Source organism: Pleuronectes platessa, chromosome 15 (genome assembly GCF_947347685.1).
Source record: "Pleuronectes platessa chromosome 15, fPlePla1.1, whole genome shotgun sequence".
Lineage (NCBI taxonomy): Eukaryota > Metazoa > Chordata > Actinopteri > Pleuronectiformes > Pleuronectidae > Pleuronectes > Pleuronectes platessa.
Genome location: NC_070640.1, coordinates 6,971,217 through 6,995,169, shown reverse-complemented (window position 1 = coordinate 6,995,169; position 23,953 = coordinate 6,971,217). Strand labels below are relative to the sequence as shown.

Below are 23,953 nucleotides of genomic sequence, written 5' to 3'. Positions count from 1 at the left end.
TAAGACAGAAAATCCCTTTTATATTAAATATTTGTTTTAATTTGCTTTACCAATTACATCTGGGATAAAAACATCTTCACTGCTAGTTTTTACCGATCCAGCAATACAGGTCAAACAGAGGACGTGAGCGTGGGTGGTTCTCAGAGTCCTGGATTTCAATCCAGCTAGAGCAGTGCCCATTCTAAACATGCCGGTTTGGCAGGGGCTGTGGTAATGATGGTTTCAGCTTTCTTTATGAAACTGTAAAGGTGACTTTTGATTCTCTGCATGTAAAGACTGGCTGCCGGACTCTACTCCATACGCAGAAACTGAAGAATCAGCTCTCGTTGTCGTTAACTTGATGGTATTGTTGTGACTTACTGTCACTTAAATTGATGAGTCCCAGCTGCTGCTGCTATACAGCTCATGTAGACTGTTTATTCAAAGTGTATTCATATTAAACATGTCCAAATCACACCAGATTTGACTCTGCACTACCTAGGGAATAGGGAATAGGAATCGCCAAGCTGATGAACGGTTTTGGAGATACGCAACAAAAAGACATAAACTCTGAAATTCAGATGTCCCGTGATGTTGCCATAGCTTCTTAAGTATTGGATTGTTTTTATCTCAGTGATTAAAGAAAACTCTTAGAAACAGGCTCAAAATAATAGTTTGCTCATGCCGATGAAAAGCGACACTCCGGTGAAGAGTGTAAATAAAAACATGGATGTAACCAGTACATATTAAACCTAGAATATTTTAAAAATATATATTATAGAAGGGAATACCTGTGTACATTGAATTTAATATTTCTGAGGCCTTATTAATATATTATCAAATTTACCTCTTTTATAAAATGTCATGGAGAACAGAAACTTATCAACACAGCCTGATAACAGATTACACCATTTAACTCAAAGTAGTCTTCTCGCTGTTATCCATGCTTTCAGGCCTCCAAAGGAAAGAGAGAGAGAAACAAGTGGTATATATTATTAATTTGCTCATTCACTCCGTCCATAGAGGGAGATGAATATTTAAATTATGTTTTTCTATTTTAGTGCTGGAGAGGACAGACTTGCCACTTGATGTGCAGGTGTCGGGGGCATTTGTTTAGATGGAATCAACATCTCTTCAATCTGCATTCATTAGCTTCGAATAGGAAGAGGAGCTGAGAGTAACTCATGGCTCATCTCTATGGAAATTGTATTTCTAATTTCCTCCCCAAGATGTGGACAAGCTGACTCTGGTGCGGCGAGTGACAGCACTTACATCTCTGAGAGTGAATGTGTGGGAGGATATATGCATTGGACTTCCGCTGGTCTTTCATGATTTTGATTATGAGGAGATATGATGGTAATCATTGCATAATTTTATTCAACATGACGGTAAAGGGATTATGTTGATTTACAAGTTTGATAATGACTAAGGTGGAACATGGTCGTCAATCGCTTAGTGATGGAAAGATGTCTTATACTATACTGTATACTTCAATAACTTTCGATGAGATATAAACAAATTGCTAATTCTCATGCTGTACACGTCAGCTTTTCCACTGTTGTGTTTTGTACTGGAAACCAGTGGGGTTGGAATGAGAAAGCTAACCTGTGATGTGTTGTCATGTTTATTCACCAAGTTATTTCAGGGTGGAGGAAACAGAAGGAGAATATGGGAAATTTCAATAATCCAGTGTTGGTATTACAACAGATAACGGTTCAAATAATCTAGTTTTGAAAGGTTAAACAAACTAGATTCTGATAATAATACTAAAGTTGAATTTTATTAGGATGATCGAGCTGGCATTCAAGGTGGTATCATCAGCATAGAACAGGAATGGTAGTGCTCAGAGAAAAACTGTTTCATTATGTATAAAGCAAATAACAGAGGCCCTATATCCTCATGGTAAAGCTTTAGTAAATATTTGGTTTAGGAGCATCAGCCTAAAGGTGTGTATTCCACCCGGGCTCTGGTCAGAAGCACAAACAGAATAATTTACCTCAGGAATATGAACAAACTCTTCTAGTAGCTTAGAAATCTCTATGTTTGGATTTTAGGTTTTGGCGTGGTTAGGATAAGGGTGAATATATAATCGCACTAGACTGGGAATACAGCAACAGCAATGAAAACCACAGACGTCTCTGTGTTTATTGCTAATTATTTCCAATGATGAGCTCGTGCACTGTTTACCGTATAAGCGTACGGCAAATATGAGCAATCTCAGAGGAGCGAGAGAAGTTAACAACAGGAGTTCAGCTAATCCTGGCTGCGCCTGCACGGAAAATAAGAGAGGGGAGCGTCATCATGGGAGAGAAGAGGAGCCTCTGAGCATGAAGAGTGATGCAAGATGAGAGTTGATTTAATTCCTCTATGTTATTAAGTGGAGGTGGATGGTGTGTGATTATGCTGTGGATGTTACAAACCAAGATAATTTAAATAAGAAACAATAATTTAGTTTTTTATTGCAACTTGGGTCTCAATTGAATAATTTAGTCTACAAGTTTGTATTGGTTATGAAAATATATTCTCACAAAACTAAACGCTGAGTGAAAAGATCAACACTTATTTATTCAGGGGGTTAAATTGCAGAAGCAAATTAGAATGTAAGCGGTGATGTCTGGACGATTAAAGCCGATAGTCTGTAAACTGTGATGGGAGATTATCAGAGACAGTTTGGGGAGATTTTCTAAATGTTTTTCCATTTGCTCGGCAAAAAAAGTCTGTTCATCCATTTCTCTGTGAAACATTTGGCAACTTGAGTTTATATTCTGCAGCAGATCAGATAGTGAAGTGGATGACATGTATGCAGCCTGTTGTTATAGGCTACTAGAGGTCATTTCCAGTATTTGCGTTATGAGTCAAATCAAAGTGTCATATACTGTATCTTCTTTAACCTGAGTCACGATGTCAGTCTGTGCTGTTACCACCCCGAACCCTCTGAGGAGTCTGAAATACTCACAACAGAATGAGTCTCAATTAGACGACACCTTCGGAGACTTGATGGGTCTCCAAACAAGTGGAAAGATAAATGGCGAGCGCATGACGGAGACAGACACATTTGTGTGTTTTGCGGTTGTGGGGGTTGGAGGGGTTGTGCGTGTATGTCTACCTCACCACAGGCTCTTTGACATCAACACCACTTATTACTGGTTCAATCCCCAGGTGCCTTTTAGTGCCTCCTGGACTCCTCTTAATGGAAAAGATTGTCAGCCATGCAGCACTCTGAACAAGTCAATACGCCTGCGTTTCATTTAGGGATTATACTTTCCATTTAAGTGGTTATGGGACTTATTGTTAAGCTCCTAACAAACTGAAAGAGATGGATAGTGATGCAGCAGACACTGCGTACTATCCATTAAGAGTGAGGCATCAATAATATAAATATTGTTGAAGAAATTGGACATAATCCAAACAAAAAAAGAGTATTTATAAGATACTTCAGGAATATTATATATGGTTGTGTGATCCTTTAATTTCCCTTATTTAAGAGAAGGTTTGCGATTGTTGATTATTATTGAACAAAGGAGAAAAGCTGGATTTTTAGATGTGTCACTTTTACTAGTTTCATGAAAAGATGGGTCTGAACAACTTCACAACCGTCAAAATCACCACTTTAGTTTATTTTGACTAATTTGTCCAATTCAAAACAATCCCTCGGCTCCGAATGTGTATCAATCCACGTCTGGAAATAGTTGCTAACAGAAATACTCTTTCCTCTTATTTGATTAAAGTTCGCTACAATACTAAATAGAATCTAAATTCGAATCATGGACAATATGCTCGTCACACAAGTTTTTCAGCTTCAAGTGAACAAAATGGAGAAGTTTGTGAGACAGATTAACACATTGATGGTTTTGGTGTTGCCATGGAAATCATGCAGGTGGTTTGTTATGTTCAGATTCCTTTTCAAATGAGCCGAAGCGTATTGAGACCCAGCTGTTGCATGGAGTAAGCCCATTCCAGCCTAGGAGGATTCTCTTCCGCTAGCTCTGATCTCTTTTCTCGTCTCTTCCGCCTCCCTCTCTCCCTCTCCCTCTCTCTCTCTCTCACGCACACAGTATAAAGTACCTTTCCATCATAATCTCCCTCAGCATCGCTCTACCTCTTCTCCCCTCCTGTGCTATTTTCTCTACCGACTGTACGTTTATTTTCTCCCATGCTCCTCTCTCCCTTCACCCTCATTTCTCAGTCTTAGGTTGTTCAGGGTCTGACTATTTCTCCGTGGGAGTGGCACAAGAAGTGTGCTTCAAATAATTTATCCCCTTCCCGTTCAGGGGCCTGTAGCCCAGACTGCCGAAAGGGAATACGTTCTTAATTCACCTTTCTGGTTAATTGAAGGTGAAAGAAGAGTCTCAGTGGGACTTCGGTTCTTAAAACGAAGGGACGTTCCATAGCACCACAGATTGCATGGAGGCAGACAGAGTCGTTACTCTTACTCTCTATCAGCTCCCGGAAACGGCGAGCGTTTGTCATGTCTTCAAGTGAAGTATTCTTTATTCATGGAGTGTGTTAATGTTTTATTGTCCAGCAGAAGAGGAAGAAAAAAAGAAGTACGGTGAGGGAGGGGAGAAAGGGTGGGAGAAATTATACGCTCACATTTCACAAATGCAGATTAAGAAGCCAGCTGGTGCAGAGTTTACACCACGAAATCGGGAATTGAGCATCATCTCTGTTGGAAATCTCCCACTGGACAACCCAGCTCGCAGCGGCAGATTAGCCAATTGGAGGAGGTTTGCGCTCCGAACACAACAGAATGTTTACCAGCGAGTCTGCTCCGAGAAACGATCACTAACTATCCGCTTGTGTATCTAATTCGAAATGCCTGCCTGACGCAGAAAGGACGAGAGAGACGTAGGCAGACAGCAAGAATGAGATAAAGGCAGAGATAGAAAGTTAAAGAGCCCAGACGGAGAGGGTGGGAGAGAGCTGACATTTTTTAATCTTTCTGATGCGGGACATTTTTAGTGCCGACTGGCTGCTTTCAGCTTTGCACTCTCCGACTCCCAAAACTCAGCTGCAAATTAGACCGGGGACTTGTCAGGCCAGACTTTGTCAACCATTCACATTCAGAATGTGTCACTGAATAAGGAATGAACATCCCTCGGCTCGAGGGCTACTCTCACACACACACAAACACACACACACACACACGCAGTGACGATCTACATGCGTGTGCATGAACACAGCGACAGGCACACACACCTGTGCCCTTCTCACACTTGTCAGAGCGGTTTGTCTTTAGCTGAGAGAAGTGAGGCTGAGTGAGAGACGCAGCAGTTAGCTGGGTCGGAGCTGTTTCCCTCCGTGGGTGTAGTTGGGCTTTCAATTCACGTTCAAAGGCAGCGGCTGTCTGCCTCGCTCCTCAGTGGCTGGTGGGCGTGGGTACTCGGAGCTGAAGGCTTCTCATACTGCTTCTCTATGCATTTCTATGCACATAAACTGCATTGTATTGTGCTCATGTGTATTTATGTGTGTGCTGCTTGCTGGGAGTTTGTGTTATTGCCGAGCCGTGGGCTTTTCTCGAACAGGTCTTTAGTTTTTCACAGAGAGCAACTGACGCCCTGAAAAATCCAGTAATCTATACTCAGAAATAGTTTCATCTGTGAAATTTCAAGTTTAATTTAAGGGGAAAAACAATAAAAGATATTAGATGGTTGAGAACAAGAAACAGACAAGACTAAATTTCACTTCATGTCAAAAATATTTTTCATAGAACTGAGAATTAATCCCAGTCGAGATTCATTATTCGTTTAAATTGTTTTCTAGCAAAAATGCCTAATTTTAAATGTCTCTACGTGCAAATATATAACAATTGTTTGGCCAGAAGGTCAGTACATTAAATTGAAGACCTTGGGAATAAACGTTGATAGCCACTGTGCTATCGCAAGGAACCTGTTTATAACTCCAAAATAAACTGCAGAACCAATAAGCAAATGTAATTAACAATGTAACTATAAGTAAAATGTTCTGAATGTGCTCCATGGATAACAACTGTGGGTTCTATCATCAGGGCAGGAAAAGGAACAGGTTCATACTTCACAGACCTGTGTGTGTTCATGTGTGTGAGCATGTATATGCTTTACTTGAGCTCCTTGAATGATCTGAGTGTGTTGCAGTATGGTTGGATGACCTCTGAGTGTGTGTGTGTGTTTGTGTGTATGTGTGCCTCCGTTCTCAATAGGTTGGCCTGCTCCAGTGTCAGCTGCGGTATCATATGAGCAGGTGGGGTGCCCAGTTACCCCTCTGCCTCTGATAGAAGGGTGTAATGAGGCCATTAGATCCTGCTAATAGCTTGTAGGGCCAGTCAACCGAGAGAAAAGCCGAGGGGATCAACTTGCACCGAGTTCTCCTGACCCTCCGTCTTCACCCAGAGGAGCGACCATTCCTCCCTTTTACTCAACTTGCTCTGTGTACCTACCCCTCTTCATTTACTCTTTACTCACTGTATCTCCTCCTCTCTTTATCTTTCTGACCAAAGGCCATTTCTTTGAACCCCCACATACATTTCCAAATTCATCCAACACATTTAGTTTTCTCTGCAATAGTCACTCTCCCAGTTCATTCACATTACTCTTCATCTTTTTCACTCACTTCTCAGTCTGACCTGTTCATCTCTCCCTATTCATCCCTTTTACGTATTCTCTCTCAGTTGATATTGGTATATTTTATACACCTACTTTATATTTCCCTCCTCGCCGCTCCGTCTCTCTCTGTCACTCTTTCTTCTGCCGAGTGATTCACACACAGGTGTCTATTCATATGTAAAGTGCTTTGGATCACTGTAATGTAGTTTTGCTGTTTATGCCTCAGGGAAAAAACGAATATATAAAACCAGAAAATCATAATGGCTCCAATTTCATATCCTACAGCAATGAGTGATGATTACAAATTGCTCACCTCATAGTTTACTGTCAGCACGCTGCAGGTTATGTCGTCAGAGGCTGCAGTAACACAAGTTTGGCCAAAACATTCACACACTTTTGCGCTGTCAGTCTCGTGGGACTTTCTGTCGTGTCACCTCTGAGAGCAGCCCGTTCACGTGGCTTGCAGATGGTCGAGGTGTCACCTGGCCGAGCCGAGCCGTCTTCAGAGAGCTCCGCTGGGGCGACGGCTGCAAGAGACCCATCTGGTTCTCAGCACTGATAGATGATGCACTGCAGTTACACATAATAAACAGGAGCAGGTGACAACTCATATCGGTCTCTTTTACTATAGGAGGTTTTTCTAATGTTTTCTAACGACTTCAATCAGAATTATCGCCGCCCGTGGCCACAATGACGCGGTCTTAAAACAACAATGGCTGGATGACAATCTGAGTTCTCATTCAATACGGAGCTAAGGGGGAAAAAAGATCCCGTGAATATTAACAACGCTCTTTCCCTAGACATTGTCTTTGCAGAGCAGACTGACCCACTTTTCATTATCACAATTTTCTAGAGAAAGACTCGCTGTAATTGCTGGGTAATTCTTTTATGTCAGCTTCTGTGAAAGGAAAACAGAATTTAGTTCACGGATCATTAAACTGAATGCAACAGAGAAGCTGTGTGTATTGATTATGACTGTTAGAGTAGGCCTCATAAGTCTAAGAGACGTAATAAATATTGGCTATTTTAGTGTAAAACCCCTCGAGTTGAGCCCATTTAGGAAGTTTGACCCTGATGAAGCCGGAAGCTAAAACACGTCGGTCGAACAATGAAGTTGCTTTTTTTCCTGCAGAAGCTGCTGGAGTTTTGACCTCTTTGGTTATTTGATTTCTTTTGAATAAATTTCATAATGTTAGATTTTTGTAAATATCTTGAAAAAAATGTTGTGTGTATTTAAACTATTGGTGCCAAATCGTTTTGTTTTCAAATTGATATTTCTTCTTTTTATTTTAGTATATTTTCAATGACATGCAGGGATATGAAAACTTTTAGTTTGTAGAGTAAACAATGCAGAGAAGCAGTTCTGTTTATATTTAGGGTAAAATATGTTTAACTTTGATATATTTGGCTTTTCGTCTTATTCAGTCATTTATAATAAAGTTTAAGGTTAAATTGTAAGATATCAAGTTTTAATTATCTTAAAGGTTCGATAATAACATCTTAGGAATAATTAAAATGATACATAAATGTTTTAATATGCCTCTACATATATCATAATACTGGTCTCGGCCACTATAAATTGAAGCCTTGTGAAAGTTAACTGGTGTTTCAAACACATACAGCTGTGGAATGTGTGTGAAAATGTGTACAGAGCGGAAACAAAGGGTTAAGTTGCTCCTATATTTCCACTCACAGAAGAACAAATCAGTTATGATCACTATCAACACCTCTACCTCAACAGCCTGGCTTTTACCACACGTCGCCTCCTAACGAGGCTCGCCACTTTGCTCCATCTCTTTAGTTGTCTTTTCCTCCCCTTCTTGTCCCGTGGCTTCACAATGGCGGCATTGGCCTTTAAAGAGGCTTCCTTGTTCTCCCTTAAAGCGGCCACACATGCCCATGGTCTCTGCCTCCGTTCCAGCCTTTGAGGCAAATGTCAGCTAATTAAGCCGTACACGACCGACCTTTCTTACCCCCACCTGAGCCTGCGCCACTTGATCCGCCAAAGCACCCACCTGCCGAGCTCGATGCAACAGGTTGTCCTCGTCTCCGGGGGGGGGGGGGCGGGGGCGGCATAGGAACACACGCGTGCACACAACACGCAGGTCAGCGTGGCCTTTGATGTGCTAAAAACTGCTGAGCTCCTACGGGGCGGGAGACTTAATTAGAGGAGACGCTCGCTGTCACCCGGAGCTACAGTGTTACAGAGCTGCAGCCTCGGAACTGCTGTGATTCATCAGAGCACATGAATGACTTCACGCCGAGAAATCAAGGTTCTTACTGCAGCTGATGCATGAAAAGCTCCAACAACAGGTCAATCAACTTGTCTGAAACACAAAGTTGAGGAGGACAGGAATATATACTATTGTGACTTCACCGTCCCGGCTAATGTTCAACCACAGGCATCCTCTCAAATGTCATCATTCAGTTACCATCGATGTCCACCTCAGGATATCCACTGAGCATTAAGCACAAATGGAAGGTTTGAGGATGGTTTCTGAATATTGAATATCATCTATCCGAGTTCATAGCATTTTTAAAGCTGCTTGGAAACGATCCAGGGAGAAGCCGAGAACACCCTGTACCCCGGCTCCGTTTCAATTTCAGTCCGCAGCCACACAAATGTATCAGCGTTGGTGCTTTACACAAAAAAAAAAGAGAAAGTTAAATATGATTTGAGGGAATGGTCTGAGTGGCACAGACAGAGTTATGGTGTGAAAGAAAGCTAAAACAGGGTCAAGGGCAAATAAAGGTCAGTGACAATGAGGAAAAATATATTCATTGCTTTGAATAAGAACATTTCCCAGGAAGGACGTCAGTGTTGGGCCCTGATCTCTTCTTTGAGCAGACCGCTCGTCATCAGGGACCTTGGTATTCTTCAGTGTCATTTTTTTAGTCAGCGTGTTACAATTTGGGAATCAACAGTCTTTGTGCTCTTCTTGAATTTGCTGTTAAAAACTCATCATTCTCTTCATAGAAACTGTTGACTGTGTGTGTGTGTACGGAATATTGAACAGGCCACCCACAGTGCATTGCTTTCATGAGAGGAGCCGGCGATTCGGAAACAATCACAAAACCATCGCAGAAAGCTGAATGTGGAAATAAGGTGATAAATAATAATAAAAATTTGAATATCAAATAAAGGTATATACAACTATGAAATAATACATTGAAATATTGCAAAACAAATAGGGTTCATCAACACCTCTTTATATACAGTCGATCTAAATAGTTAAAATAAGATAAGAGTTTGTATTTACATATTAACCACAACCTATGAGTTGTGATTTTACTTACATACTTTAATTAAATACACTCGTAGTAATTTCTCCAATAAATCTTGTATTGTATAGATTTTTCTTCAAAGTACGGACTCCAACACTATGTGGAGTAACTGTTTTCTTCTGGACGCCATTAGGATTCATGTGGCGTCGCAAAGAAAAAAGAAATAGCTTGAGAAAAATAGATCTGCTTGGTAAACAGGAGAAAAACTGGAGACTCAACAGAGGAGGAGAAATGAGCAGTAGTAGCGAGAAGAGCTTCATCTTACACCTGTTTCTGTTCTCATGTGTCTCCACTGCACTCCCACACCTTCACCTGCTGTCACAGATGTGACCCCCCTCCCTTATGCATATTCATTTATTTTCATCACACACCTGCTATACACACTGCTGCAAACACAATGCCATGCCAAAGTTACCACGGTAAGTTTTAATTAATCATCAGTGAAGCGAGATGATTCAACACAATGATGAGTCAAACTCTTTTCTATTCACCTCTTGAAAATCCTTGACACTTGATGATTTTTCCGGATAAATATTATTGTGGCAGAAAACAGTGGTTGGCTTATAATAGAAGTAGAAGAAGAGTGGGCGAGGGCGGACCAGGAGCGGAGTGCCACCTACAGAAACTTAAACGTCATCGTCAGTGAGTAAGAAATCACCCACGCTGTTTAATTCATTTGATTCATTGTCAGGCAGGAGCACTACAGTCATTACTGCTAAAGGCTTCACAACGAGCCAAAGTCAAGGATCTTTTTTTCTTAAGGAAGCAAATATGAGACGATGTGATGAGACAGTGGTGACTAATACAGTCATGGACCAGAGGCGTCATCTCACTCCGACAGAACTGCTCTTATTTGATTGCTGCTGTGTTAAATAATTCCTACGACTGGTCTGAAGGCTTCACTGTAACATGACGTCAAGCATTAAAAAGTAAACTAAACTTTAGAGCAAGATGCATGATGTTCGTGGGGACGTTTAAGCAGGTTCCTGTACCAAAGCAATGAAGCAGGTTGTTTTTTCATTAATTCAAAATGATCAATATTTAACTTAAATTTTTAGTGAGCTGCCTCTGAGGCTTGTGAAGTCGTGCTTGAGTTTTAAACCTCATCATCTCCAACCTACTCTTTTAACGTAGTGGGCTGCAAATCCAGGTCTTCAAAATTAAATATTTCAAGAGCTTGTGTTTTGGTGTTGCCTCAAATCGTCTTAATGAAAATGGAAATGTAAAACATGTTATAAATCAGTGATGTAGAGTAATAGTGAAGAGATCATAGTGAAGCTGTGTGGTGATTAAAGCATCACTATGCATGAGTTGCTAACCACCAGTGGCCTCTACAGTCATAAGTGGTTATCACATCTGTTGGCCTCCAACTCGGTTGAGAGATTTTATGGACAGGAAACCACTTCTATTGTGAAGTGTTGACTCACTGAAATGACTCATAGTCATGATCCCCTGCTTCCTGACGCCATAATGGCACAAGTGCCTTCGCTAAATATCACGCAGGCGATCGTTCCCTGTCACCAAAGTTATGTAGCTCAAGAACAGGTGTTCTGGGTTCAGAGTGAGAGAGAAAGAGGAGAAATTCTACCTCGAGCAAATCAGGTAAAATAGTTGCATAATTTGCAATAATCTACACAAACATATATATATATACACACACACCCCAAGTTTAATTTGTATCAGGAAGGTTTCAGGTGGTTTCAGGTTTCAAGAAAAGAAAACTGACCTTTTTATAATTATACTTTACATTTATTATTCTGTCAGTAATGTTTAACGGCTCGAATACAAATACAACTCCTACTTCAGCTTATTTTCCGAACAATACTGTTAATAAGAATATGACAAATATTTGTTCAGCAATTACAAGCCAATCGAAACTGTTCGTGATTTCAATGACTGCTCAGTGAAAACACAAACTAATCCCACTGTACTGTTTGTGTTTCCTTTTCCAGAGACATCAAACCTGACAACATACTACTGGACGAGCATGGTAAGACTGGTTTGGATGTTGTAGTTGTTTTAACATATGTATATATCATTTGACTTCACACACATGGTGACCTAACATGACTTCGCGTCCCGAATTTAAGGCTTAACGGCTTGTGCCCTCAGGATTTCACCAAGCCTCCAGCCTCTGGGATCATTTCTGCACAGATCAAAGTAGTTGCATTGCCCCGAGGCAGGTTTCACACTCATTGCATAGATGAGTGCGCAGCATAAAGATGTAAAGTACCTAATATATTAATTAATTTTATTAAAGGCAGCAGAGGGAAGGAGGGCACAACCTCTGTGTGTCTTGGGTTAGAGCCTTCTGATATTTCCTTCGTGTTAGCTGTTTGTTTTTTCCCTCTGAATTATGAAATGGAATAAGGAGTGATGTGATAGCAGGCTGTGGAGGAGAGAACACTATCAAGCCTCCTCCAGAGGAAATCCTGTTCTGAATGATTGATCGAAGCATCACAGGTTTTAGTGTCAGTTTCAGCTTCTCAGAAATAGGCAAGGTGCCGACACACCCACACCCACGCACCCGGTGAGAAAGCAGCCCTGCAGAGCTGTTTGTGTTTATGTCAGAGGGAGGGTGACGATTGTAAATCAAGGTGAAGCTGTGAATTCCTTAATCAATATGGTAATCAAGAAGAACGTTAAAGTACTTCATGTTATGATCCACCGCAGAGAAACATACAGATATCGTCAGATAAACACATGTGGCTGCACTAAACCGAAAAGACTAAACCATGGCTACAGCCTCTTCCTCTCCTCTACAAAGGCCTTTCCCAAAGGCAGCACCGATTTCCCCCCAAACATCCTCCAGAGCAACACTGAGGTTGACCACTGTTTCCTGGCTTTCAGTCTGTATTCCAGTTTCTAAGGATTGTACGTTTGATGGTGCTGTGGTCAGGGGCTCTCTGAAGGACAATCAAATCACTCCACAACAAACTGGGAACGCTTTTATTATAGATCCGGGATGGTGGCTTTCAGCTTGATCTGTTTATTGGAGACAGGACTTCCATCACATTGTTAATAAAAGAAAAGCAGGCTCTTACATGAAATTAAACATTAGCTTCATGTGTATAAGAATCTGTTGGGCAGAGTGAATACATTAGGAATCATAACAGTGACTCATACCTGGTTCAAGTGATGGAAGTGACGCATAACTGCCGACTAAGAAGTTCAACTTGAAAGATTAAGCTATTCCACACTGCATAAACACTGTTGCCGCCCTCGTGGTAAGAAACAGAATAGGTCGTTAATGTTAGAAGAGGGGACATTGGCCAAAAATGTCCTTCCTGTCATTTCCTGGCAGTTCTCGTACACATCGATCTCCAATGATCTAGCAATTTGACTAATGAGTTATTTGATGCTTTTAAACGGGGTGACTCATCATGACTCATAAATGAAACTGACTTGTGATTGGTTCGAGAGTGAGTATCGAAGGTCCAAGACTATATATGCACATCTGGTTCCACACGATGTCATCAGCGCAGTTTGGCAGCGCCTGCATCGGTATTTTGGCTTCATTTTTCTACATTGGGAGTGTTGTGCAATAGTAGGAGTAGAATTGACGTTGGCTAATTATTAATAATCATGAAATATGATTATTAAAATAACAATTATTTCTTAAAATAATCAAAAATGATAAAGCTATTAATTAAGAAATGTAACACATTTAATTCGAAATGATACGGTTATCCATTAATAATAGTTAAAATAATCAATGAAAACAATAAAATTATCAATTAAGAATAATACAAATCTGTAATCATTGCTTATTGTCGCGGGGCACCACCCTGGTTACAGGGACCAACGATACAATCTATAAATATCAGTCTCATAATGATAAATGTCAAATCAATAATCTCAATATTTAATATTAATAATTATTTAATTAACAGTGAAGGCTACTAAGTTCGAGCACAGGCAATCATAATCCAGCTGCAATCACATACATATGCACAAATAATCACAGACTACAGATACTTTAATTACAAAAGCATTTATTAAAAAGGGGAAATAAAGTTATAATGTTATTCAATGATTCATCATTTTAACAAGCTCCGATATTTCAAAGATAAACACAGCAGCAGCACTTATCACAATTCAGAAAATACATGTAAAACCGGCGGTCTACCTATGTATGTCTGTCTCGGTGTATGTGTGTGTGTCTGTGTCAAAGTGTCTCTCTGTGTGTGTGTGTGTCTATGTGTATGCATGTGAAATAAAGTTAGTGTTATTTAACGATTCATCATTTTAACAAACTCCCATATTTCAAAGATAACAACAGCAGCCGCTTATCACAATTTAGAAAAACCCATGTATTCATCTATGTGTATCTGTGTGTGTATCTGTCTGTGTCTATCAATGTGTGTCTGTGTGGGTGTGTCTGTGTGTGTGTGTGGGTGTGTGAGAGAGCGAGAGAGAGAGAGAAAAAGAAGGGGGGGCGTGGCGATGACGCAGTCACTTGGTGACGTCACATCTAAGATGGCGGCCGATCATGATTCGTGGAATCAAGGCCTAAAAACTCTCAAAATGGCGGATTGACTACAAAACAAGATGGCGGAGCCGTTATGAATTTAGAGCCAGAATGGGAGAAGAGGGAGAGAGGAGGTGTGGCAATAATAGATTCAAAATGGTGGTTAACTTGCGTTATCCAAAATGGAGTCTATGTTAATGACACCATGTGGCCGGAGCTCACACTGGTGGTCGTCACATGAATTACACAAAGGGATTTTCAGACAAAGAGAATTCTTTGTCTCTGCTTTGGCGTTCGGCCGCATGGCTTCCAGATGTGTCCGGCCTCTCTGAATATAGATTTAACTATGTTACATGAACTGTATTCTAAATACAGATCGGATGTGTATATAGGTCGGTTTAGAAGGAGAGAGAGAGAGAGAGAATACAAGGAGGGAGCAAAGCTCTTAAAAGCACCGTCAGAGACAAATTACATTTACTTTACCACTCAGCACCCAAGTGGCGTTGTGTGCTGAGGTTTGACCGGTAAAGTCTCTTTAAAGTTGTTCAAACGGTCACAATGAGCTGGAGACGCTGCTCACGGCGCTTAAGAACTGTGGCACAAGGCCGTAACCGGAAACCGGAAGTGGCGAGTCGCCGCTAAACATTAGAGACTCGGCGGTCTCATACAAAACAAATACGTTCAATTATTAAAACAATACGCTACGTATTATATTAACATCTGCCCAGACAATAAAGCCTCTTACTGTACCACCCTCGCGGTGTGCGTGCGCGTCGGGCCAGTGAATCACGTGGTCTCTCAAGCGGTCTTCGGCCGCTGGACCGGACAAGCAGCGGATTTTCTCGTGCTGCTTCGATGGGATGAACGTCGTCCTTCTTCTTCAGGGATGTGGAGCTCGTGCTCCTCAGCGGAATGAATCTCGCGCTTCTGCAGGGGATGAACAGCGGTAACGCCGCTGTGGATTTGGAAAGAAAGTCTGTGATGCTCGACCGGCGAGCGAGTTCCTGTGCGCGGCCTCTTCAAGTTAAAAGAGCAAAAGTCCTTTTGAAAATAAAAACGTCGACTGAATAAAGAAATAAAAGAAATGAAATAAAATAACTCTGGTTGATAAACTAAAAGTTAAGGTTGCCCCCGTTAGCAACTGAATCAGCTGAGAGGCCCCGAAGGGGGCCTGGTGTTGTCTTCAGAGCAGGGTAAAAAAATGGCAGCGATTATTGGGGTCTCAGTGGTTTTGTTCTACCTGAGAGGTCCTCCTCCTTGAGGAGTTGGTCATAGGATGATGCTGGCTTTAAGCCAATTGAGTGTCAGAAATGGATCTGAGTGGGCGGGGCTTGGAACTGAGCAGGGGCTTCTGGGAAAACCCCAGGACATTTTTCCACCACCAGGGGGAGATTCTTGAGCCTGCAGGAGGATGTTTTCCCGCCCAAAGTTTAACAACCCTTTGTTCCTCTCGGCTCCAGTGTCTGGCGGCCCCCCGCTGGGCTCTGGCCCAACAGTCCCCCTTTTGGTCTGGAGAGTGGGCTGTGACCCCGGTCTCCAGGGCAAACTATGGTCGAGAGTCCAGTGATAATCCATGAGAGGTAATCCTTGAGTGGAGTTGAAGCAGTGAAAGTTAGTTCATTATGAGGCAGAGAGGCATAAATGTCTTCGAGGCATGAGTCTAAACAGAGAGAGGTAATTGTCTGGGCAGACAGGCTAAATAACATATATTCTAAAACACGGCACACACTTTCAACTTCACATAATGCTTATCGGCAGTTATTGTTAAAATACCAATGAATTTTGGTGAAGAGTGAAATGAAAGAAAAGTGGAAACACGAACAGAAGAAAATGTTTGAGTAGGTGCTGGTGTTTTGAGGTAAACATGTGTGTTATCCTGTCAAACCAAAACATTTAGAACGGCGAGTCACGTTCTGTTGTTCGCTAATCTGTGAATTTATGATAAATCCTATTTCTAGGTTTTCAGATCTACAGATATTGGAATTTCACTGCCAAGACTGAATTGCCAAGTGTACCCGTGAGGGCTGCACAACCGTAGTGGTAACGACTTCAAAATCCTCAACGAGGTCTAAGGAGGTTCACTACCTGAACTACGTTATACAATTTACTGACAGAGGGTCTAAAGCATGCAGCTATTGATGGAGTGAGTGGTTTGAGCGTTTTTTTGTTTTAAAGTTGGGATTTCTTCCCCCCCTTTTCAGATGTGGAGGTGAGAGGGGGTTTCTGGCAGCGCCTTGGTCCTTCCCCGTCATTGAAGTCATCTTTGGGAGTGGAGAAGGAGGGCGTCTGCTCCTAGTTTCGCCAACGGGGTTCAGTGTCTGGTCTCTCAGTGGAGCCTGGAGGAACACGTGGCACAATGTCTCTCATTGCTTCATCCACACATCTCTGTATTTACTCCTCTGTCCCAGGATGCATCCCATGTGTTGGATTTCGGTCACCACATCTATACTCCTGGTACTGATAGGGTTTCCGTCTGTTCCAGCCCCTACTCCTCTGTTGAGAGGGATTCAGGTGCTGAGGTCGAAACTGTTTGTGGGGCTGGTTGAAATCCTCACCCCCTTGGTTTTGTGGGGCGCCCTGTTGGAAGGGTCGCTGTTCCTGGTTCTCTTTGCTGGGGTTCATCTTGGCGTGGGGAAAGTTGTCATCTTCCAGCGCCGGGTCCACATTTAGTTGGATTTGAACTGCCAGAACCACGGTGTCGTCTTCGTTGAACCCTCGGTTGTCTGGGTCGAAGCGATAAATGTCTTTTTTAAGGGGCTCTAGCTGCCGGGTGCAGATTTCCTCTCTTTGAGGGGGTGCTGAGTCATCAGGGTCTTCTGAATTGTGTGTGCCACAGTATTCATCTTTGTGGCCACCATCTCTTGCACCGGGAGTGGAGGACCATCCAGGACGCGACCGTGAGTCATGGTGCGCCCCTGCCTGAGTGGCAGACTGGGAAATCTCCTTCAGCCCTCCAGGACGGATTCCTTCCGTCGTTGTGGTGTGGATCAGCATGGCTCCGTGCAGGATGTGTTCCTTCTGGCTGGAGTGGATGCTGTGTGTCCGCTGGAAAGGCATTTGGAGTGCCTCATAGCGGTCCCAGGTCACTGCACGTCTAGGGGTTGAGCCCGGCCCCCCCTTTGGTGTTGAGGGGGTTGGAGCGGTCAATTGCTGGGTGTGTCTGGCTCTCCAGAGCAAAGCTTCCTCTGCAAGAGGGTTGCGTAGCTGTGCTCGCAGCTTTTCTCCCAGTGTCTCTGTTCCGCTGGCTCCACCGGGAATGACGTCAGCTCCTGGCCCTGTCATCAGGGATATCAGCTCGAGGGGGGGCAGCTCTGTTTGACTGTGCCCCCCTTTCTGCTGACCTTTGACCTTCCGTGCAGAGCTTCGTGCTCCTGCACCGCCTGGTCCTGTTCTGTGCGGGTCTCGATGATATGCCGCAGGTGGGAGTTTTTCTCCTGCTCCGCTCGACATGCTGCTGGCATGGCCTGGAGCTCCTTCGCATGTTCTTGGGCCTGCAGCTCGGCTCTCTGCTGGTAGAGGAGTGTCAGTTGACCCAGAGCATGGGGTATTTTTGGATGCGGGCCAGTGGGGTTGATCAGGTGAATGGACAGTTCTTTAATCTTACGATCGCAGGTACTTAAATCATACTCACTCAACTCACTCACTTCATCACTAGAAAAATTGATCAGACTGGCGACTGTCTCTGACAGGTCGTCTGGTCTTGAGGGAGCCTTGCCCCAGGATGGTCCATGCTACTCATCTTCTGAGTGCGAAAAGAGCCTGGTGGGCCGCTCAAGCTTGCTTAGGTTAAAAGCGGATAAAAATTTAATAAACACTACACAAGATGCACAGGTGAGCTTCACTCTGTGTCTATATAGTAGCGCTATGTAGGATAGCTCGATGGCTCAATCCTTAAGACCTAGTTGGTTAACAAACAAGTCTCAACAAAACTAGTCTCTCAAATCTAGTTTGTTTCCTTAAAATTAAAAAGCATGCAGAAAATCTCCTATAAAAATATTACTAACCTACTGAAACGTAGTCAGCAACCAACCATAGCTATACACAACGCCTGCTTAGCAAAGGGAATTAAGAATAAAGAAAATTCAAAAAGAAATAAATTTCTAAAATTATTTTTCTCTTAAGAAAATTAATTATAATTATTGTGCATTGAGATGACACAACCACTAATATGCAATAAGCAGCCAACCACGGATACACAAGGCAATAGTATACCTGTTTGGCACAGGTGCAAAGGGATTACAAATAAAAAAATTCAAAGAGAAAATAAATTTCCAAAATTATTTTTCTCTTTAAGAAATTAATCATAAATATTGTGCATCGCGAATACACAACCACCGATTGCACTCTGCAGCCAACCACAGATACGCAAGGCACGAGTATACCTGTGTTGCAAAGGTGCAGGGGAATTTAGAAATTAAAAGAAAATTATTTGCAGAGAAATAACTTTCAAAATTATTTCTGGATCATTGTACACAGTATTATGATACAGCTGGAGTTAGATAGCCTCACGCAGGGGCACCATTTATGTTGCATGCGTGAAGCGTTCCGCCCTCACACGGGGATCCATTTATGTTGTGAGGGATAAAAAAAAAGTTTTGGAAGGGAAAATTAATTAAATTAATTAATATCTTTTTCTTCAAAAATTAATTTCTGGGGGAAAATGAATCTGGATTATTGTACAGTATTATGATACAGCTGGAGTTAGAATGCCTCACACGGGGGCACCATTTATGTTGTGAGGGATAAAAAAAAAAGTTTTGGAAGAAAAAAAAAAATTAATTAATATCTTTTTCTTCAAAAATTAATTTCTGGGGGAAAATGAATCTGGATTATTGTACAGTATTATGATACAGCTGGAGTTAGAATCCCTCACACGGGGCACCATTTATGTTGTGCAATAGTAGGAGTAGAATTGACGTTGGCTAATTATTAATAATCATGAAATATGATTATTAAAATAACAATTATTTCTTAAAATAATCAAAAATGATAAAGCTATTAATTAAGAAATGTAACACATTTAATTCGAAATGATACGGTTATCCATTAATAATAGTTAAAATAATCAATGAAAACAATAAAATTATCAATTAAGAATAATACAAATCTGTAATCATTGCTTATTGTCGCGGGGCACCACCCTGGTTACAGGGACCAACGATACAATCTATAAATATCAGTCTCATAATGATAAATGTCAAATCAATAATCTCAATATTTAATATTAATAATTATTTAATTAACAGTGAAGGCTACTAAGTTCGAGCACAGGCAATCATAATCCAGCTGCAATCACATACATATGCACAAATAATCACAGACTACAGATACTTTAATTACAAAAGCATTTATTAAAAAGGGGAAATAAAGTTATAATGTTATTCAATGATTCATCATTTTAACAAGCTCCGATATTTCAAAGATAAACACAGCAGCAGCACTTATCACAATTCAGAAAATACATGTAAAACCGGCGGTCTACCTATGTATGTCTGTCTCGGTGTATGTGTGTGTGTCTGTGTCAAAGTGTCTCTCTGTGTGTGTGTGTGTCTATGTGTATGCATGTGAAATAAAGTTAGTGTTATTTAACGATTCATCATTTTAACAAACTCCCATATTTCAAAGATAACAACAGCAGCCGCTTATCACAATTTAGAAAAACCCATGTATTCATCTATGTGTATCTGTGTGTGTATCTGTCTGTGTCTATCAATGTGTGTCTGTGTGGGTGTGTCTGTGTGTGTGTGTGGGTGTGTGAGAGAGCGAGAGAGAGAGAGAAAAAGAAGGGGGGGCGTGGCGATGACGCAGTCACTTGGTGACGTCACATCTAAGATGGCGGCCGATCATGATTCGTGGAATCAAGGCCTAAAAACTCTCAAAATGGCGGATTGACTACAAAACAAGATGGCGGAGCCGTTATGAATTTAGAGCCAGAATGGGAGAAGAGGGAGAGAGGAGGTGTGGCAATAATAGATTCAAAATGGTGGTTAACTTGCGTTATCCAAAATGGAGTCTATGTTAATGACACCATGTGGCCGGAGCTCACACTGGTGGTCGTCACATGAATTACACAAAGGGATTTTCAGACAAAGAGAATTCTTTGTCTCTGCTTTGGCGTTCGGCCGCATGGCTTCCAGATGTGTCCGGCCTCTCTGAATATAGATTTAACTATGTTACATGAACTGTATTCTAAATACAGATCGGATGTGTATATAGGTCGGTTTAGAAGGAGAGAGAGAGAGAGAGAATACAAGGAGGGAGCAAAGCTCTTAAAAGCACCGTCAGAGACAAATTACATTTACTTTACCACTCAGCACCCAAGTGGCGTTGTGTGCTGAGGTTTGACCGGTAAAGTCTCTTTAAAGTTGTTCAAACGGTCACAATGAGCTGGAGACGCTGCTCACGGCGCTTAAGAACTGTGGCACAAGGCCGTAACCGGAAACCGGAAGTGGCGAGTCGCCGCTAAACATTAGAGACTCGGCGGTCTCATACAAAACAAATACGTTCAATTATTAAAACAATACGCTACGTATTATATTAACATCTGCCCAGACAATAAAGCCTCTTACTGTACCACCCTCGCGGTGTGCGTGCGCGTCGGGCCAGTGAATCACGTGGTCTCTCAAGCGGTCTTCGGCCGCTGGACCGGACAAGCAGCGGATTTTCTCGTGCTGCTTCGATGGGATGAACGTCGTCCTTCTTCTTCAGGGATGTGGAGCTCGTGCTCCTCAGCGGAATGAATCTCGCGCTTCTGCAGGGGATGAACAGCGGTAACGCCGCTGTGGATTTGGAAAGAAAGTCTGTGATGCTCGACCGGCGAGCGAGTTCCTGTGCGCGGCCTCTTCAAGTTAAAAGAGCAAAAGTCCTTTTGAAAATAAAAACGTCGACTGAATAAAGAAATAAAAGAAATGAAATAAAATAACTCTGGTTGATAAACTAAAAGTTAAGGTTGCCCCCGTTAGCAACTGAATCAGCTGAGAGGCCCCGAAGGGGGCCTGGTGTTGTCTTCAGAGCAGGGTAAAAAAATGGCAGCGATTATTGGGGTCTCAGTGGTTTTGTTCTACCTGAGAGGTCCTCCTCCTTGAGGAGTTGGTCATAGGATGATGCTGGCTTTAAGCCAATTGAGTGTCAGAAATGGATCTGAGTGGGCGGGGCTTGGAACTGAGCAGGGGCTTCTGGGAAAACCCCAGGACATTTTTCCACCACCAGGGGGAGATTCTTGAGCCTGCAGGAGGATGTTTTCCCGCCCAAAGTTTAACAACCCTTTGTTCCTCTCGGCTCCAGTGTCTGGCGGCCCCCCGCTGGGCTCTGGCCCAACAGGAGGAAGTGTGGATGTGTTGTTCATCTTTATATGCAGTCTACAGAGGGTCGTCATAACAAAATAACCTGATACCACCTTATATTTCTGGCTAAATATTGCACACACATACACAGACAGACGCCTCACACGAAAGTCCTGAGACTTTAGAGGGCACCAAGCAGCTGCTCAGGAGAGCTGAGGGGGTACGTGGGATGGCAGCCCTGCTGTCACCACAAAATAAGACAAGAAGGAGCAAAGTGATGAGCCGACATTTTGGGAAAGAGAGATTTGTCAAAGGAGGAGCGATGAAGGGAGATAAAGAGAACAGAATAAACAGATTGAGGGAGGAGGAGGAGGAGAGAGGCAGCTTGTTCATCCTCAGCCTGATTACAAGATTTCGTGTCAGCACACGTTCACCTGTGGTTTCTCTCTCTCTCTCTCTCTCCCTCTCCCTTTCCCTCTCTCTGTTTGTGTGCAACCTCGATAAACCCTCCTCTCCTCCTCATGCCTTCTAGCCACACATCTCCTTTCCAAGTCTAAAACAACACAAGGTATCCGAGGGGGGCTAGCGGGCTGTTTGCTACAGCACACCACATAAATTTTGCAAACTGGAATTGCCTTGTGTTCCTCTGGGAGCTGTTTCTTATGAGGAAAAACAATTTACTCATGCACGTGTGATGTCTCTTTTTTTAATGGCTGAGCCCTGGGATGCTGAGAGATGCTCCAGTAGTGGCGTTGTTAAGGGTTGGCCTGAGCACGCACACATACCTACCTATAAAAGCAGGCAGTTTATTAAAGGGATATTATGTGGAAAATCATGGCTCGTTCCCCTTCCTAAAAAACTGCATTAAGACCCTCAATCCCTGCAAGTTAATATAATAATGATGCAGCATTAGGTTGTATGGCCTGCCATGTTATACATATCTTCATGTTCTCATAGTGTTTATCTTTCTGTCTGTGTCAATAAGCAATCTTGAAAGCAAACAAGAGGTATTAGAGTGACAGATGCAACTTTCAATTCTTGTCACCCAATGAAGAAAACTGACTCAAATTCTAGATGGGAGACTTTAACATGTAAATAGACAAAGTTCTTTAGACCCATATTATGCTCATATTAAAAATCATTATTTTGATTTGAAAAGGTTCACATGCTCTAATGTTCAGAAAACGCATCACTTTCCTCATACTGTCAATTGCTGCAGCTCCTCTTTTCAGCCTCTGTCGGAAACAAATTAAAGGAACACTTTTTTATCAGGGTATGGCATGAATTCAATTGCACTTTTTTTTATAATTATCTGGTCAGTTAAGTAGCAGAAGGGGTTGTTAATCAGTTTCAGCTGCATTGGTGTTGATGGAATAACTGCCAGCGAGATGCAGAAATGATTCCAGCTGTGTGAACACTAACATAAATCAGTTTTCTTTCTTTAATGTATTTGACTACTTGCAATGATTGGGAATAGTTTCAAACAGTTATATGGTTATTGTTTCATCATTATGTATTGAGGATATCTAAATCATACTCTACAATCATCTGTTTTCCAGTATTTGTGAACCCTTAAGTTTAACAAATATGAGATATTTGATATTCGTCTATAATACCCATTGCATAATAGTTTTAATAAAATACATGAGTTATGTCTTGTATCTACCGGGAATATGCGTTGGGATCCTTTGTGACTGTGTGTATGTGCAGATGTTATGTAGTTGGCGTCAGTGATGAGGCTTGTGCGAGGTAGTGGTTTGCACAGAGATATTAATAATAGAAGAGACACGCAGCAGTGTGACATAACCTAAGGATCAAACATCAACAGTTGTGCAGGTAATCCCAGTAAAACATGTTAGATAACTAAGCTGTGAGCAGACAGTTTGGCTGCACAAGGGTTAACCTCACTCACAAACTGTTGTTTAAGAGCTAGAGATTTGAATGTTATTCAAGTGAAGAGAACTTGTCTAAACTACTGTTCACCAATTCAAATTTTGTAAATGTATTCTCTTCATTAAGTGCAAACACATTAGCAGAGTGTAGTGGCCATCTCATACCAAGTGTAATAGCAGCTTAATATCCAAGGTTACACTGCAACAAAGAACTGTAATTAGGCTTTAAAAAACAATTAATTTAGAAGCATTGCAACCGCAGGTAATTCAGATGGATTTAGTGCAATTACATTAATGAAACAAAAATAGGAAAAGTAATTGTCAAGCTCGACTGGAAATTTCACATATTTCATCACAGGAGCTGGATTAGCTTCTTTATGGCAGACTCCTGCTAGTTACTCTACAGGAGGCCATTGTACTAAAAAATTTTTAGTTATAGTGATAATGAAATATCACTTTCAC

General features: G+C 41.9%; 2 protein-coding genes across 2 annotated transcripts in view; one reads left to right on the top strand and one right to left on the bottom strand.

Annotated features, from left to right (window-relative positions):
* stk32a (serine/threonine kinase 32A) overlaps positions 1–23,953 on the top strand; it is a 61,635-nt gene that overhangs the window by 16,680 nt on the left and 21,002 nt on the right. The window contains exon 5 of the mRNA XM_053441981.1: positions 11,798–11,835. Within this exon, the coding sequence (XP_053297956.1) occupies positions 11,798–11,835 (38 nt within the window). The remainder of the gene's footprint in view (positions 1–11,797; positions 11,836–23,953) is intronic.
* zmp:0000001268 (CYTL1 domain-containing protein) overlaps positions 1–23,953 on the bottom strand; it is a 66,719-nt gene that overhangs the window by 24,806 nt on the left and 17,960 nt on the right. The gene's annotated exons all lie outside the window — the stretch shown is intronic.